At 35.5% G+C, this 15,933-nt stretch overlaps 2 protein-coding genes across 4 annotated transcripts in view; one reads left to right on the top strand and one right to left on the bottom strand.

Annotated features, from left to right (window-relative positions):
- Window positions 1–7,207, bottom strand: part of ENKUR (enkurin, TRPC channel interacting protein) — a 38,410-nt gene extending 31,203 nt beyond the window's left edge. The window contains exon 1 of the mRNA XM_037037115.1: window positions 6,945–7,207. Within this exon, the coding sequence (XP_036893010.1) occupies window positions 6,945–7,021 (77 nt within the window). The 5' untranslated portion in view covers window positions 7,022–7,207. The remainder of the gene's footprint in view (window positions 1–6,944) is intronic.
- Window positions 7,208–7,692: 485 nt separating this feature from the next.
- On the top strand, window positions 7,693–15,056 carry THNSL1 (threonine synthase like 1). 3 transcript variants are annotated; one of them, XM_037037112.1, is made up of 3 exons: window positions 7,693–7,782; window positions 11,126–11,185; window positions 12,504–15,056. In XM_037037112.1, exon 3 carries the CDS (start codon window positions 12,552–12,554, stop codon window positions 14,781–14,783), a length of 2,232 nt encoding a protein of 743 aa, XP_036893007.1. In that variant the 5' UTR covers window positions 7,693–7,782; window positions 11,126–11,185; window positions 12,504–12,551; the 3' UTR covers window positions 14,784–15,056. The 3 variants fall into 3 exon arrangements, with proteins under 3 accessions (XP_036893007.1, XP_036893008.1, XP_036893009.1); XM_037037113.1 differs by having other exon boundaries at window positions 11,126–11,288; XM_037037114.1 differs by having other exon boundaries at window positions 7,708–7,778.
- Window positions 15,057–15,933: the final 877 nt, after the last annotated feature.

Raw genomic sequence — 15,933 nt, 5'->3', positions numbered from 1 at the left:
TCTACAGCCCAGATTTGATGCCCTGTGACTTCTTGCTTTTCACAAAACTAAAATCACCTTTGAAAAGAAAGAGATTTCAGACCATCAATAAGATTCAGGAAAATCTGACAGAGGAGCTGTTGGCTATTGAAAGAACTGGGTGAGGTTCCAAGGTGCCTACTTTGAAGGGGACTGAGGTATCATTGCCCTGTGTACAGTGTTTCTTGTATATTCTTCAACAAATGTCTCTGTTTTTCATATTACATGGCCAGACACTTTCTTGACAGACCTCATTTATATCCTTAGGTGAGGATTAAAAAATAAAAAATTAAATTGGGGTCTTTTAAAAATTTTGTCTATTTCTCTCTGTATTTTGCTCGTTTTCTTCCTCAACTTTTTTGAATACATGAATATTTAAAGTGGTGGTTTTCATATCCTTGTCTATTAATTCTCTCATTGATGTCAATTCTTTGTCTGTATTGACTGATTTTTCTCTTCGTTACGTACCGTATTTCTGGGTCCAGAAGAGTTTTGGTATAGTTCTAATTTGGCTCCACTACTGAAGCAATATACTTCTCAGTGCATTACTCAATGCCCTGTCTCTTAGGTGTTTCCACCCTCACGGGCGGGGATATGAACTTTATTTGGCTCTGCTGCCTTCTGTTGCTTAATTCTCTGGCTTCAGTGGTTTCATCGCAGACATGTATCGTTAACCAGTGACTTCGGGGAAATCCTCTTGCATCTCCCCCCTCCACCCTGCCAACCTATGCAGTTCTCACCTCTCCCTGTGATGTGTGCGGTGAACTCTACATGCCTGTCTTGACCTTCCTAAACTCTAAACTCTGTCTCTTTAATGCAAGAAAACTGCTAGGTTTTGTTTAAATTCCTCTTCTTTGGGCTTTGGCCTATAAATTACCTCCAGAGATCATGTTGAGGCAATGGCAGGGCTTGTTTCTCTTATCTTAGGGATGACTTCTCTATGCTGCCTATTGCCCAGTGTCTGAAAAACAATGTTTTATATATATATATATATGTACTTTTCTGATGTTTTAGTTTTTTAAGGTGAGAGGTTAAATTCCATCCTTGATTGGAAACAGAAGTTCAGCTAAACCACTTTTAACCATTTGTATTTTCTTCATACTTATGTGGATAAGTTTGTTTGAAGAAACATAAAATTGTTTCTTGCTTTTAAGGGCCTTTCTTCAATCTTGAACTCAATGGCTAGGAATCAATAATTGTCCACATCGAACAAACTCCTTAGATACCATCAGGAAATAAGGTTCAATCCAAACCAATGCCTTAAAACTCCCTTGAAAGTTGGAAATGGCAGATATGATCTTTTGATTGATAAAATATTTCTTTCAGATAAAAAAGAAATGTGTATACTTTCACCACCTTTTAATTTGCAATCTTGTAATTCAATACATTATTTTGTGTGAGCTCAAAGCTAACCCACCTGTTATAGAAAACAAGATATTCTATTCTATACAAATGATAATTTATTTTTCTAATTATAAAAACTAAAATTTAAATGAAACTAATACAATGTTAATGATATCTTAATTTAAAAATATGAATAAAAATCTAGCTTCCTTCTGTCTTCTCAAGTCATTTCCCAGGATTAATTTTGTTTTCTGCATTTCTATTTATGTATGAATTATAACTTAATTTGTAAAACATAATATAATGTGTGATTTTTCCATATACTAATACTTTCTTTCCAGTAACTACATTTTATTCATTTTCTGGATGGTGTGGCTTTATTATAAAGATCTAGGAAATGACTTCATTAGAGAACTGGCTATAGAGTCTACTTTTAATTAGGTGTTAGCTATAGATTAATGATTTTAAAACTAAAATGGTCATCTTCAATAAACATACCATACTTGCATTTATTTTATTGCCAATAATCACCATATAGGGAGTCATATCAAGTCTCTAGATACACATTTTAAAGCAGTTTTTTTTAAAGAACACACTGAAAAATATTGACCTAAGGTTGCAACAGTTTGATAATGCTCGACTGAGATTGTTTCCCCTAATGGGTTAGATGGGCATCTGGCTAACTGCTAAAAAGAAAATCAGGTACTCTTAAGGTTTGTTTTAATTAGTTACTCAGGTTAAAAGGCAGTATGCGAACTGGTTAAAGTTATGTGCTCTAGTGTCAGGCTTATAACTCAGTCTTAGCTCTTGCTCATCCCAGCTGCCTCAATGTTCTGGGTCTGAGTTTCCCTTCCATAAAACTGAGCTAATACTACTTATCTCATAGGGTTCTTGTGAAAATTAAATAGAATAATGATTGTGTAAAACACAATCACATTGTGTTCCTGGCACATTGTAAACACTAATACATTGAACATATTATCATTTTTATTAGTATTCTTCTTATTATTATTATCATTGGATAGTCATCTTGCTTACATTAAAAAGAACTGTTTGACCTTTTACTTTATCTTACTTGTATGCTAACAGAAAAGTCTTATTTTCTAAAAATGTTGTGTCATGGTATATAAATGGTTATCACAAGAGACAGAGATGGACAGACATAATTTCCTGACTTGTAACAAACAGATTCTTATACCCTGATGTATATGTACTATGCTTAAGATATTGAACCTTGTTCTGGAATGGAATAACCTTCTAAAAAATAAATCTAGCACTCACAAAAGTTCACTTATTCATAAATTTCCCTGGCAATTAATTTTAAGAAATATTTTTAACATATTTTCTCCTCAACATTTAAAGATATATGTGAAATGCCAGAGAGATGTGTTAATGTACCATGTTACATATAACCTATAGAAATCCAAATGAGAAGTGATAACCCACAATAGACAAACATTAAGTCAGTAAATGCAGATGGAAGCTGCAGTTCTCCTTCCTGACAAAAATCCTGCTTGTGAATGCCCTTACCTCCATCCACATGTCTGAAGGAAAAAAAGGGCCTTTCCTATTATCCCTCCATTTCTAGTTCCCCAGACCTTCGATTTTTCTGCACTTTTTAGGTGAATATATTAATTATAGCACAGCTTAAGTTGTATGTTTGCTTTTTCTGGCAATTTTAAAATCTATGTGAACTGTGAGGTTTATGTCTAGAATGAAAATATATAAGCGTGAGAAGAGAACTTGGATAAAAATAACTCAAGAGATGAAGAGAAGTGTTATTACATAAGTCTGTGGAGACTGGATAGCCAGGTGAAAAATCAGAATAATGACTTCTAGCACTAATCATAAAACTCTCCAAGGCCATATATGGCAGCAATGGGAATTTCAGCATAAAATTTCATTATGCTAAAAACAAAGATGAAGTATTCTTGACTTTGAATATAAGTTCATTTAAAAGTGCTACTGCTCTCCCCAGTTGAATTATTGGCTGTAATTAGTAAAGTAGATAAGAACCTTAGGAGAAGATTACTATGTCAAATAAGATTTCATAATAATCTAGATCTCAGATATATAATCAGACTTTAAACAAGATGTTATAATCATTCAAAAAATGTATTTGTATGTATATATATAATATATACATAAGTATATATATTAAAATGAAGGGTAGTCCAAGGTGAATGAGAAGCTCTAAAAATGAAATTCTGTCTACATGTCAACATTACCCCAAAGAAAACCCTAAAAGCATAAAATAGAAATGATTACTGATTGCTTATGATGTTAAATATTCCCATTTTCAAAAAGCATGCATCCAAAAACCCTATACAGGTGAGCTTGAGGTCAATTTCAAAGAGCATCTAAAAATTTGTGGAGCAGCAATGATTGCATGAGCTATTTGGAAGTTTTGGTCACTGAAATGAAGATCATTTTTTAAAATATATAAGATAACTGGACTCATAAATCAGGAAAATACCTTAGACAGAATAATACATATCTTGACTTTAGTATAGCCTCTTATCAAATCCTTACTGATAAGGTAGAGAATTAAGAACTGATTAATGAATGCTGTCCATTATTGCTGTCTACCTAGAAAAAAATATCTAGTAGCCTACTAAAATGCAAAGTATTGTACTTGCCCTGTTCGATGATTGATGGAGATATAAAAGACGTTGGATTTACAAATGACACAAAGCTGGGAGCAATGATTAAGAGAGACTGTGAAAGACTGTAAAAGATTAAAAGTGTGTGAAAGATTAAAAATTCAAAACTCTCACCATAGATTAATGACAAGTTTCAGTAAAAAAACAATTAGCTACACAACTGTAGGATGGGAGGGAGCAAACAGTCATAATTCATGAGGAAATTTCAATGTGAGACAATGGTAGAACACGACTGTCAAAATGCTAATGGATGCATCAACATAAGTATCGTGTATCAAGAAAAGTAGATCATCACCCTATGGCTATTCAGACCAAACGTGGAATATTATCTTCAACAACAGGGAAAGAGAATCATCAGAGATGTCAAGTTGCTGGAGTTATCAATAGAAGAGTCACAAATTTGGCAAAGCTCTTGGAAACCATCTCACACATCACGTGTAACTGAAATTTTGAAATTGATTCATTTCCCTCTGACCCTAAAACTTTTACACCTTAAGTCCCAGTTTTGGGACTTAACTGGATCCTTTTCAACTGGAAAAGGTTGTCCTTCACCTTACTTCGGTTACATAGTATCTATTTGGTAACATACATCTGTCTCATTTAGTATCTACATTTTTCATTAAGGTTTTCAAAAATACATGGTTTTATTTTTAAATAATGTTTTAATGTTTTTATTTTTGTTCCCCAAGGGAACCAAACTCTGAGGTATGGGATATCACAGTAGAGCCAATTTTTGATTTTTTTTAAAAAAAATCCAACTGTTTATGAAAGCTGGACAATCATCTCATCAGTCTTATAGAAAGCTGAGCTCTTGCAGTGAGCTTTTTTTCAAAAATTTGATTTTGTAAAGAGAGAGGAAAGGGGGAGAAAGAAACACCAACTTGCTGTTCCACTTATTTATACACTCATGGGTGATTCTTATATGTGCCTTGACTACGGATTGAACTTGCAACCTTGGTGTATCAGGACAATGTTCTAATCAACTGAGCTATCCAGCCAGGGCCTATAGTGAGCTTTCCTGAAGCTGGGTTTATAACTCCATAATACAAGTAAGCCTTGTATCTTAATATATTTCTTATGACTAATTCTTACTATCAGTAAGGGGATTGAGTCAGGATAAATTTGTGTTAGTGTGGTGAAAAAGAATTGGTTAAACATGTAATTACGCTCTGTTTTTATAAATTAGTGGTTGTGGGCTGACTCATTAACAGAGAGAGTCCTGTAGCACTGTATTCCTTCAGAGTAAACTAAGGAGTTTGTGGTGTCACTCCAACATTCCCCAAGAGCAATGTTATATTCCCCAAGAACAATATTATACACATAATAGGGGCTTAGTTAATGCTTGCCAAATGAAAAAGACCGTTCCTATAAAACTTCTTGAAAAAAAATCACCTAGATGCATAGTAAAGCTTTTTTAATTTACCAATGACAGAACACCTATCTAACAAAATATCTTACCATTCAAATTCAGTACTGTAAGGAAAAGACAATCTACCAGTGGGTTACAAAGAGGAGAAGCTTTATCTTGTACAACATATAGGAATTTTGGAGCAAAAGTCCATTCAGTGATAGTTACTTTCAACACTGCTCATAAACTTTGCAACTGTAGCATATCTTCTTTATATTCCCCTTTCCAATATCTACTAAATTTTGAGAAGTGAACAGAAAACAATGCAGGTACTGCTCTGGTTAAAACTAAGATACTCAGGCTTAAAAGGGAAGGATGTACTCACTTATTGAAGATGTTACCCACGCCGGGTAATTATCAGTAAAAACAACTAACCATTTTTTATATGAAAGAAGCCATAAAGATTATTTAGTTTTACAGATCAGAAAACAAACTACAATTAATTCATAATTAATTAATTACCAAAATCAATTAGTTGCAGCCTCTGTTTTTCTTTTCCCCCTAGCCTAATGCTTTTAATGTGGTTTTGACTTGAATCAGGAAAAGGTGAAAGGTAAACAACAGCAAAGTCCTAGGAGGAATGAGATTTTCTCCACTACTTACCTTCTTTTCTTTTTATTGACTTAAATAAGTCCTAAGTTCCTACACATGAGAGTAAATGAAATGTATTTTTGATGATCTTTTTGAAATTTGGAGAACTTAAAAGGCCCTATCACCTATGTACACATTTTAAATTAATTACATATTTTTGGTTTTCTCTCTATCCACTCTTCCTTCCATCTAACTATTAGACCCACAAGAGACTTTAGAAACTATCTTGTCTGTTTTTGTTTGTTTCACTGAGCAAAATACTGAGGCTCTGCGCGGGCTGGGTATCTCAGTTGGTAGAGTGTCATTCAGATATGCCAAGGTTTTGGGTTCAATCCCAGGTGGAGGCACACACAAGAATCAACCAATGAATCCATTAGTAAGTGGAACAACAAATTGATGTTCCTCTCTCTTTCTAAAACTATTAATAAGTAATAAATAATAAAAATTGGGGCTCAGAAACAAATTAATTTATGATTGACAATGATAGGGGGACAATGAGTACTAGCCCTTTAGGAAGAAAGCAGTCAGAAACAAAACAACAAACTCCTAACACAGGATAAAATTGTGATGTTTTTCTCTTCAACTAGAAATTTCCCATATACGACATAAATTTCAAATGTTACATACCACATCATGTGTGGACAAATCAAATAAATTACAAAACAATTACATACCATATTACAGGAGACTAACATCAAATGGCCCTCTAGCAGGACTGGACTGCCCTTTCTGAATTCCAAGATGCTAAATATCTAGATTTTGCATACTTTTATTTAAGAAGTTATTATCCAAGGCTACTTCATCGAGACGAACCTATTTTTAATTTACTTTTTAAAGTCATATGATGCTTTGTTAATCCTGAAATAGAACAATCATTCCCCATTCTTCTTTCAAGCGATAGCCCTATATTACCTACATACCTAGGAGGCTGGGGAGGCTCCTTCCAGTCACTGGGTATGAGGTTATAAATGCTCTCAGAAGAGCATGTTGAATCCATGGCCACCAAATGACTCCTCAAAACTACTCTTTTCTCAAAATACCAATACCTCCGTCCCTTTCTTCACTGCTTCCTACTCTCTTGCCTTCTCAAGTAACTAAGATTTCTTTTTTTCACGCAATTCCCTTTTGACCTCTTCTTAGCGGTCCTCTATTGGGAAGATACCCTAGTCCTCTTGGAGTTGCTTAGCGTTGTTGACCGCGAGCTTGCCTTGGAAACAGTTACTAGGCAACGAGAAAGCGGGAGGAAGCACAGCAAGCTACGTTTCCTCTTTTCCGTCACCGCAGCTCATTCTTTTGCCTGGAAAGCTCAATGGAGACCACTGTTTATACGTGCCTCTGGCAGTAATGGAGTGAAAAAAGGCGTCCTCTTAAAAATGTTGCTCTTTTCTGTCTCTATATTTGGAGAGAAAAAAAAAACCGCAAACGCACGAGAAACGAATCGGGAACCTAACTTCACAACAACGCTCTTCATGGCAGGTCCCGAAAACGGCAGGGGCGGAGCAAGCGGATCAGGCCACGCCGACGCAAGGCCCGCAAGAGGAGCAGGACCAGGAAGGGGAGGGACCCAGGGAGCTAGGAGGACTTCTGGGTGGAGCGCCCAGCTAGAGTCACGTGCCAGGCCCGGCGCCTCTGGGCTTGGGTGTATCGCGGGGACGCTCAGGTCCGCACCGGCGCAGTCGCAGGGGCGGCAGGGCTGGTTTGGAGGAGGCCAAGCGGTGCCTGGGCCTGTGCTGCTGTCGTGCGTGGGGAGAGCCATAGGTGTGGGGTTCGTTACCGAGGGGACACTGGCAGCTCCTGGCTACTCCCTCCCATTTCCTTTTCTTATCCCCGTCATCTCAGTGTGATTTTTTTTGGGTGAGTTATTTGAGGAAAAATAAAGGGAGATTATAGACGTTAGTCCGTTCCCATCGCTTGCCTTACCCACCTCGTTCCTTCCCCGTTCCGCTCCCCTGTTGTCATTCCAGCTCATTTCTGCTTCTGGCCTAGGCTGGCCTGAGCTCCCTGTGAGCCCACGTCCTGCCATCCACCTGTCGCGTCCTGGCTTCGCCCATTGCTCCTGCACCCTAACAGTTACGGCTTTCCGACCTGTTTCCCTCTTGATCAGGCCCCTCTTGTTAGCTCTTTCTCCACCTATGTGTGGACTTTGTTTTTTTTAAACAAGTAGCCTAAATCAGAGGAAGCCGTTTAAATGGGCCCTTTAGTTTTGCTCACATGTGTGCCTTTGAAATTTTATCTTTAGGAGAGGCAGTTTTATTCCGTTCTCAATCCATTTTACATAAAGGTATTTATATACGTATGACTCCCGAGAGAAACTTTTAAAAAGCTTTGAATTCCGAATTCCTAAAAGACATTTTGGCAATGTAATTCAGGAAGGAAGATAGATGGTTCTGAACTGACCTTACAAGTGTCAGTTCCAAAGACAATAAAAATGCTTGAAGATGGGAGAGAACACCAGTTTCAGTCGTCTCACATTGCCAGTATACTCAGTGGGGGGATTAAAAGCGTATGGTGTCTTAACTAACTTTTTAGTTCCTAGTTAAAAGGCTTTGCTGATTGTCTGGGTTCTTATCATTAGGGAATCATAGTGAATTTCACTAGATAAGTATTAATGTAGTACTTTCTTAGCCAGTTGATGTTAATTTTTATCCCAGGCGTTTAACAAATATTTTATTTCAGGCGGGTGACACCTTGGGAATGATTCCTCTGTTCTCCACATCAGATTTTTTTTATTTTTCAAAGCATGTATATATGCCAGTTTGAGCTTTTTGTTTCCCCTTTGAGTTTTTTTTGTTTGGGTTTTTTGATCCAGTTCTTTTCTCTCTACATACTGAGATTTGAACTAAGGACTGAGAATGGTAATATCATTAGCTAAATGGATAGTCATTGGCAATAACTTATAAATTTTCTAATTAGAAGGAACACTTTAAGACTGTTTATGTTAATCAGTTCATTTAGGAGCCAGTAAGGGCCATTTCTTCAGTTAATAAGTACTGACTGGCTTTAGTCTTAACTTCATAGTGTTTCTGAATACAGTATTTTCACTGATGTCATATTTATTATGGTTTTAAAATGACTGAACAGAATTTGATCTCACTATGAGATATTTAGTTTACAGTTATTGTGGAACTTGTCAAGTCGTTTGGAAAGGAACTTTTTTCCTTAGATACTTGGCCTGTAATTCTGTTTATTCTTTGAAAGCATGTTTACAAAGAATGGATTTCTAATTACTATAACGCCCTCAATGTGGCGATACTGTTCAAGGAAATGCCTATGTCCAGTATGTCCACAGAATCCATAAGAGGTCATATACTTACTCTCTAAAGGGCTACTTAATATTTAGGCTTTTGCAGGCCAGGTAGTTTCTGTTGCAATACTGAATGGCACCATAGTAGCTCATCAGCAGCCAAAGACAGTGCTAAACAAATGAACAAATGAAAGCAAAGTTGTATTCCCTGAAACTTAATTTAAATTTACAAATGAGCGGTGGACCATATTTAGCCTGTGGGTTGTAGTTGACACAAACTCCTGATATAAATGGTTGTACATACAAAGTAGGGTTAGTTTTGTTGTTGGGTTTTTTTTTTGCTGAAGACTATTTTAATCTAGTTAGATGAATAAAATGGGTGTAGCTGTGAATACAAATGACACAGTTGGGAGGAAAATAAACCCTTTATAAAGACAGATGTACTTAAAATATTTTTCTAAGTTATAAATTGGAAAAGTATACTTTAAAAGTATTGAATTAAATATTCAAGAGAGTTAAGGGGATATCTAACAGCACAAAGAAACAACAGGAAATGCTTAGTCAGCTTTGATCTAAGGTAAAGGCAACAGTGAGTGGTGAACTTATAAAAATATGCTTTTGATTGTAAGATCCCTATGATTACAACATGGCTTTGGAATATGTGGTCCTTTTACACACTCCAGCTCACAGTTTCGGTGGAAGTAGGAGCTTGTTTAGAGGATGTTTGCTGAGTGTGGGAAGCAGCAGAGCTTTTCCTGCCCCTGCTTCCTTATGTCACCAATGTAGTCTCATTTGTTGTAGATTACTTCTTGGAAAACAATGCTGTAAAAATGCAGTAATTTTTAAAAACCTCAGTATCTTTCCTCACAGTGGCCTAGGTTTAGTCATTCTTCTGAGAAATTTAAATAGAAATTGCATTAATAAAGAATGACAAACATAATCACGGCATAAATATGTCCAAAAGTTCATTGAACTATAGCCATTTTTCATAATGAGATAGTTTTCAAAGTGCTGTGTCTTGTTTTAAATGGGTGAAAAATACTGAATCATTTTGACTAAGTAGGATTTTGACAATTTCTCAGATGAATTGAAAAATAAGTAATTTTATAATGGAATCGAAAAATTCTTGACCATTCTGAAACTAAAAATCAATAACAGGTTGAGTATGATTTTGGTTGATTATCATTCATCTAGTGGTAAACTTAGGGAAACGTCACTGTAAATAAATTGCTGAAAGTTAGCCTGTATTTCTGGTTTAAAATGTAACTTTATTAGCATTCTTAAGAAATAATTTAAAAGCAATTTGAAAAGTAATTACTGTACTTCTTCCCCTTGAATTCTGGCGATAATCCACATTTGTGTGGGATATGGCAAATCCCAGAATTGCCTATTTGTGACCTTTATACTGAAAAACATGCTAACATATAAATGAATGAAAAATGTCTAATAACATAGCTTTGAATCATAAACGAAAATGATATGCAGCTGTTCCTCACTTTCACAGCTTCCATATTTGTGAATTCTGGCTAAAATTTATGTATAACCCTGTTAACCCTTTTCCATTAAATTTTTAAATATGTGAGAAATTTTATATTTTTTATTATTTGATTATATCATCTTTTATATTACTTAATGACAGAACTTTTATCACTACTGTTTAGTAAAATTCTTTTCTACAATAAGACATACATGTTGAAAAAAGCAGTATCTTCATGTTTTAATAAGCTTGGGGAAACAATTCATTATTTTCTGCACTTTAAATATTTCAGATGGACATTTTAATAATAGATAGTCTATGTGTACAATTTTATGGTATTGCATGCAGTCATGATTAACTTGGGATTTTTTCCATTGTAGACTTCACTTTTGCAAAGATTGACTTTGCCTCAGCTTCAGCAAACTCGTCGTCTAAGATCGGTGCGTGTATATTATGTTTACAAGTCACTGGGAATTAAGCACAGCACATAGAAGCTGGAAAGCTAAATAAGAAATGTATTCCTTCTCAGTTGTAATTTAACTTGTAAGTTAAATTCAGTGTTAGCTTAAAATGGTTAATTACAGAACATAGTTTAAATAGAATTGATAATGTAGTAGTAAATGATTGAACATATTTAAATGTACCATCTAACATTCAGTAGCTTAGTTGCATTTTGGTTCTACCATAGAACATTTGAAAAGCCCCACTGTGTGGCAATAAAGTTACCATAGTCAATTTAAATAAATTTGGCAGAAGTTATTAACTTCCATGTACATGTGACTAAAATTTTGACTTCTCTGGCATACATTTGTGTTATAATGGTGAGTGTATTTCCAAAAACAGGGATTTGACCCATGTGAGGAATTGCAGCTCTGCTTTGGATGCCAGAACAGTTTTTTCCTCTTATCATTGGTAACATTCTTGAGGGGGTTTTTTTGCTGTCACTTTGGAGTCTGGAATTTTAATTAAGTCTCTCCACCAATGATTATGGTACAGAGACCTAAGTGATGGTTCCATGCACATAAGGTTATATACATGTAGCCTTTGACCTTGCTGCTGATCACTTTTCCTTAACTATTTTCATGTTATGCCTTTCATTTTGCTTTTTGTTAAGGTCTTCAATATGAAAAAAATATAAGAATAATTCTTAATGGTATGCATAAAAAAGTCACATAAGAAAGAATATGTCATACCTTAGCCCGATACTTTGGAGAGTTATTTAAGCATGTTATAAGCAATCCTTTTTCTGGTGTCCTGTTGCGAATACTATATCTAAGAAATTTATGAGTAACGTGATAGACTACCAACATGTTCATATAACTAGAGAGAAATTAAATATAAAGAGTATTAATCAGTACTTTGTGAACTGCAAGTAAATAACATTCCAACTCCAAGTAATCATATGGGTTATAAACCATGAAACAATTTTCATTTTAGTAAAAGAAATACTATGTTGATTTAGCATATATTTTTTAAAAGTATATATTATACAGCACTTTTAGTAAAGCTTCTTTTGCTTAATAGTTACAAATTGTTCAAGTTTTGATTATTTAATGGCTTGAAATTTGAAAAGATTTTAAAAATATATAATATGCATCATGTAGGAATTTGGGTTCAGATACTTATTAAATGTCTCATAAATATGGAATATTTTTAAATAATTTATATACTGTGGGCATGGTTATATTCACTCCTGTCAGGATTTTAAGTGTTGAAATTAGTAACCAAATTTCTGTTTGTTTTTATGTTTTGAAAAAGGCTAAAAGCCAGTTTTTAGGTTGGCTTGGGCAGAAAACTGCAAAGAGAATGCTCCACTTTAACCGATGTCAGCATCTGAAACAAATAACTGGGAAATGTTTTTCTGTTAGACATGTTAACATGGATAAACATGTACAGCTATTTCTTTCAAGAACCTTTGTGCTTGCAGAATCAAGGAAGTCATGGCACTCAACCCACTCTCTTGTTAGAGACAAAAATATTATCCTGATGGGACCGCCTGGAGCTGGGAAAACAACAGTAGGCAGAATAATAGGTCAGAAACTAGGTTGTTGTGTCATAGATGTGGATGATGATATCCTTGAAAAAACCTGGAATATGAGTGTGTGTGAAAAATTACAGGATGTTGGTAATGAACAATTTTTAGAAGAGGAAGGAAAAGCCGTGTTAAACTTCTCTGCATCTGGAAGTGTAATTTCCCTTACTGGGTCCAATCCAATGCATGATGCTAGCATGTGGCATTTGAAGAAAAATGGAATCGTCGTATATTTGGATGTACCTCTAATGGATATAGTTAGCCGTCTGAAATTAATGAAAATAGATAGGATTGTAGGTCAGAATTCTGGGACATCGATGATAGAGTTACTGAAACTAAGAAGACAGTATTATAAGAAGTGGTATGATACCCGTGTTGTTTGTGAAAGTGGGGCTTCCCCAGAGAAGGTAGCTGACAAAGTGCTTAAGGCACTTAGAAGATATCAAGATGCGGACTCAGAAACATTCATTTCAACAAGACACATTTGGCCTAAAGACTGTGAACAAAAGATTTCAACAAAATTCTTTAGCGAAGTTGTGATCGAGGGGTTAGCTTATGATGGTGGACTCTTTGTTCCTGAGAAGGAATTTCCAAAATTAAACTCTGGGGAATGGAAAAGCCTAGTGGGAGCAAGCTATGTAGAGAGAGCACAAATACTGTTAGAAAAATGTATACATCCTGCTGACATACCTGCTGCCAGATTGGGAGAGATGATTGAAAGTGCTTACGGGGAAAACTTTACCTGCTCAAAAATTGCCCCTGTCAGGCACCTTTCTGGCAACCAGTTCATCTTGGAGTTGTTTTATGGACCAACAGGATCATTTAAAGATTTATCTTTACAGCTCATGCCCCACCTTTTTGCATACTGTATCCCACCAAGTTGTAATTATATGATACTTGTAGCAACTTCAGGAGACACAGGGAGTGCTGTCCTAAATGGTTTTAGTCATCTTAATGAGAATGACAGACAAAGAATTGCCGTGGCCACATTTTTCCCTGAGAATGGAGTAAGTGATTTTCAAAAAGCACAAATAATTGGTAGTCAGACAGAAAATGGATGGGCAGTGGGTGTCAAGTCAGATTTTGATTTTTGCCAGACAGCTATAAAAAGAATTTTTAAAGATTCCAATTTTACTGGCTTTCTCACTGTGGAATATGGAACAATCCTAAGTTCAGCTAATTCCATAAACTGGGGCCGACTGCTTCCCCAAGTAGTTTATCATGCTTCTGCATATCTTGATCTTGTTAGCCAAGGATTTATTTCTTTTGGAAGCCCAGTGGATGTCTGTATTCCCACAGGAAATTTTGGTAACATTTTAGCCGCAGTGTATGCCAAAATGATGGGGATTCCTATTCGGAAATTTATTTGTGCCTCTAATCAGAACCACGTCTTGACTGATTTTATAAAAACAGGACATTATGATCTAAGGGAAAGAAAATTAGCACAAACCTTTTCACCAGCAATAGATATTCTCAAATCTTCAAACCTGGAACGACACTTACACTTGATAGCTAATAAAGATGGACGATTAATGACAAAATTATTTAATCAATTAGAAGAGCAGCATCACTTCCAGATAGAAAAGATTCTAGTTGAGAAACTTCAGCAGGATTTTGTAGCTGATTGGTGCTCTGAGGGGGAGTGCCTAGCAGCTATTCACTCCACCTACAATACTTCAGGGTATATTTTGGACCCACACACTGCTGTCGCCAAAGTGGTTGCAGACAGAATGCAAGACAAGACTTGTCCGGTGATGATCTCATCTACAGCCCATTACTCAAAGTTTGCACCTGCTGTCATGCAGGCTTTAAAGATTCAAGACATCAACCAAACGTCATCAAGCCAGCTTTATTTGTTGAGTTCATACAATGCTTTGCCTCCACCACATGAGACTTTACTAGAGAGAACAAAACAGCAAGAGAAGATGGACTTCCAGGTCTGTGCAGCTGATGTGAATGTCCTGAAGAGTCATGTGGAAAAACTAATACAAAATCAATTCATATAAAAGTTTTCTGAGTAAAATATTTTTTCTGGTAATAAGCATGCAGTAATAAATCACAAAAGTTGATTTGGAATACAATAGCATTTTTAATTTAAATATCTATGTATTGTTATCTTTTGGAAGTTCAATAGCCTAATCTCTACAACTGAACTTTGTACCTTGCACGTGCTCTGTGGACCATTAATCTGGAAGTGACAAAAAGGAAGCATTGTGCATGGGCCCTTGTGCTATTGTGCTGTGTTTGGATATATTGGTTTCTAGTTCCTTACCCCCACTTTTAGGTGGACAAAAATGTCTGGTATTCAGTTTAGCAATTGAAATATTGTAAGCACAGTTGGTTACTACTACATCTGTAATCATTACTGGTTCTCTGTTAATGAGAAAGATAATTTACTACTCAAATGGCTAACTTGTATGTATGAAGCAGTAAGCTCATCTATTAAAATTGAGTCAGTGTTTTTAACTTTGTTTAGAATTCATTTGGGTTCAAATAACTATATGCTACAGGACCCCAATTAGATTAGTACTCTCTCCTTCACTCCCATTGGATGTTTATAGTTACAGTATGTAGTTTGAAAATCAAGATTCAGAAATGACCTATTTCAAGAGAAAAATTTTTCAAAACTCAATGTGTGTGAGTAGTTTTAATAGAAGTATGTTTATATGTAGCAGTTTCCCTGTATATTAATTATCTCTCTTTACAATGAACTTTGTCTTTTTTGACAACTAAAACCATACACAACTGATGCATATATTTATTTCTTTCTTTGTAGTAACAATACATATTAACAAGACATTTGTGAATTTACTGGATTTTTTTCCCTGAATTAAAGATGGTCACTGAGCCCTGGCCAGGTAGCTCAGTTGGTTAGTGTCGTCCAGATACGCCAAGGTTGAGGTTTGATCCCTGTTCAGGGCACATACAAGTATCAGCCAATGAATGTATAAATAAGTGGGTCAACAAATCAGTTCTCTCTCAATTTTAAAAAAAGAAGATTGTCATTGAAAGAACTTGTTAGTGTAATGGACTACTCTCAACCACAAGATGGCATTCCTAACAGGATTTGTCATTGCTGATAACATTTTACCTCATTTTCTGGGAGAAACTTCTCCATGAAAAAATTAAAAGTTACTTAGAAAATCAGTAGTTTAA

Source organism: Sturnira hondurensis, unplaced genomic scaffold (genome assembly GCF_014824575.4).
Source record: "Sturnira hondurensis isolate 20B ecotype Veracruz unplaced genomic scaffold, ASM1482457v3 Scaffold0022910, whole genome shotgun sequence".
NCBI lineage: Eukaryota > Metazoa > Chordata > Mammalia > Chiroptera > Phyllostomidae > Sturnira > Sturnira hondurensis.
This window is presented reverse-complemented; position numbering and strand designations above follow the sequence as displayed.

Excerpts from the sequence above, each read along its gene's own strand:
- THNSL1 (XM_037037112.1), top strand. The coding sequence starts at position 12,552 with ATGCTCCACTTTAACCGATGTCAGCATCTGAAACAAATAACTGGGAAA.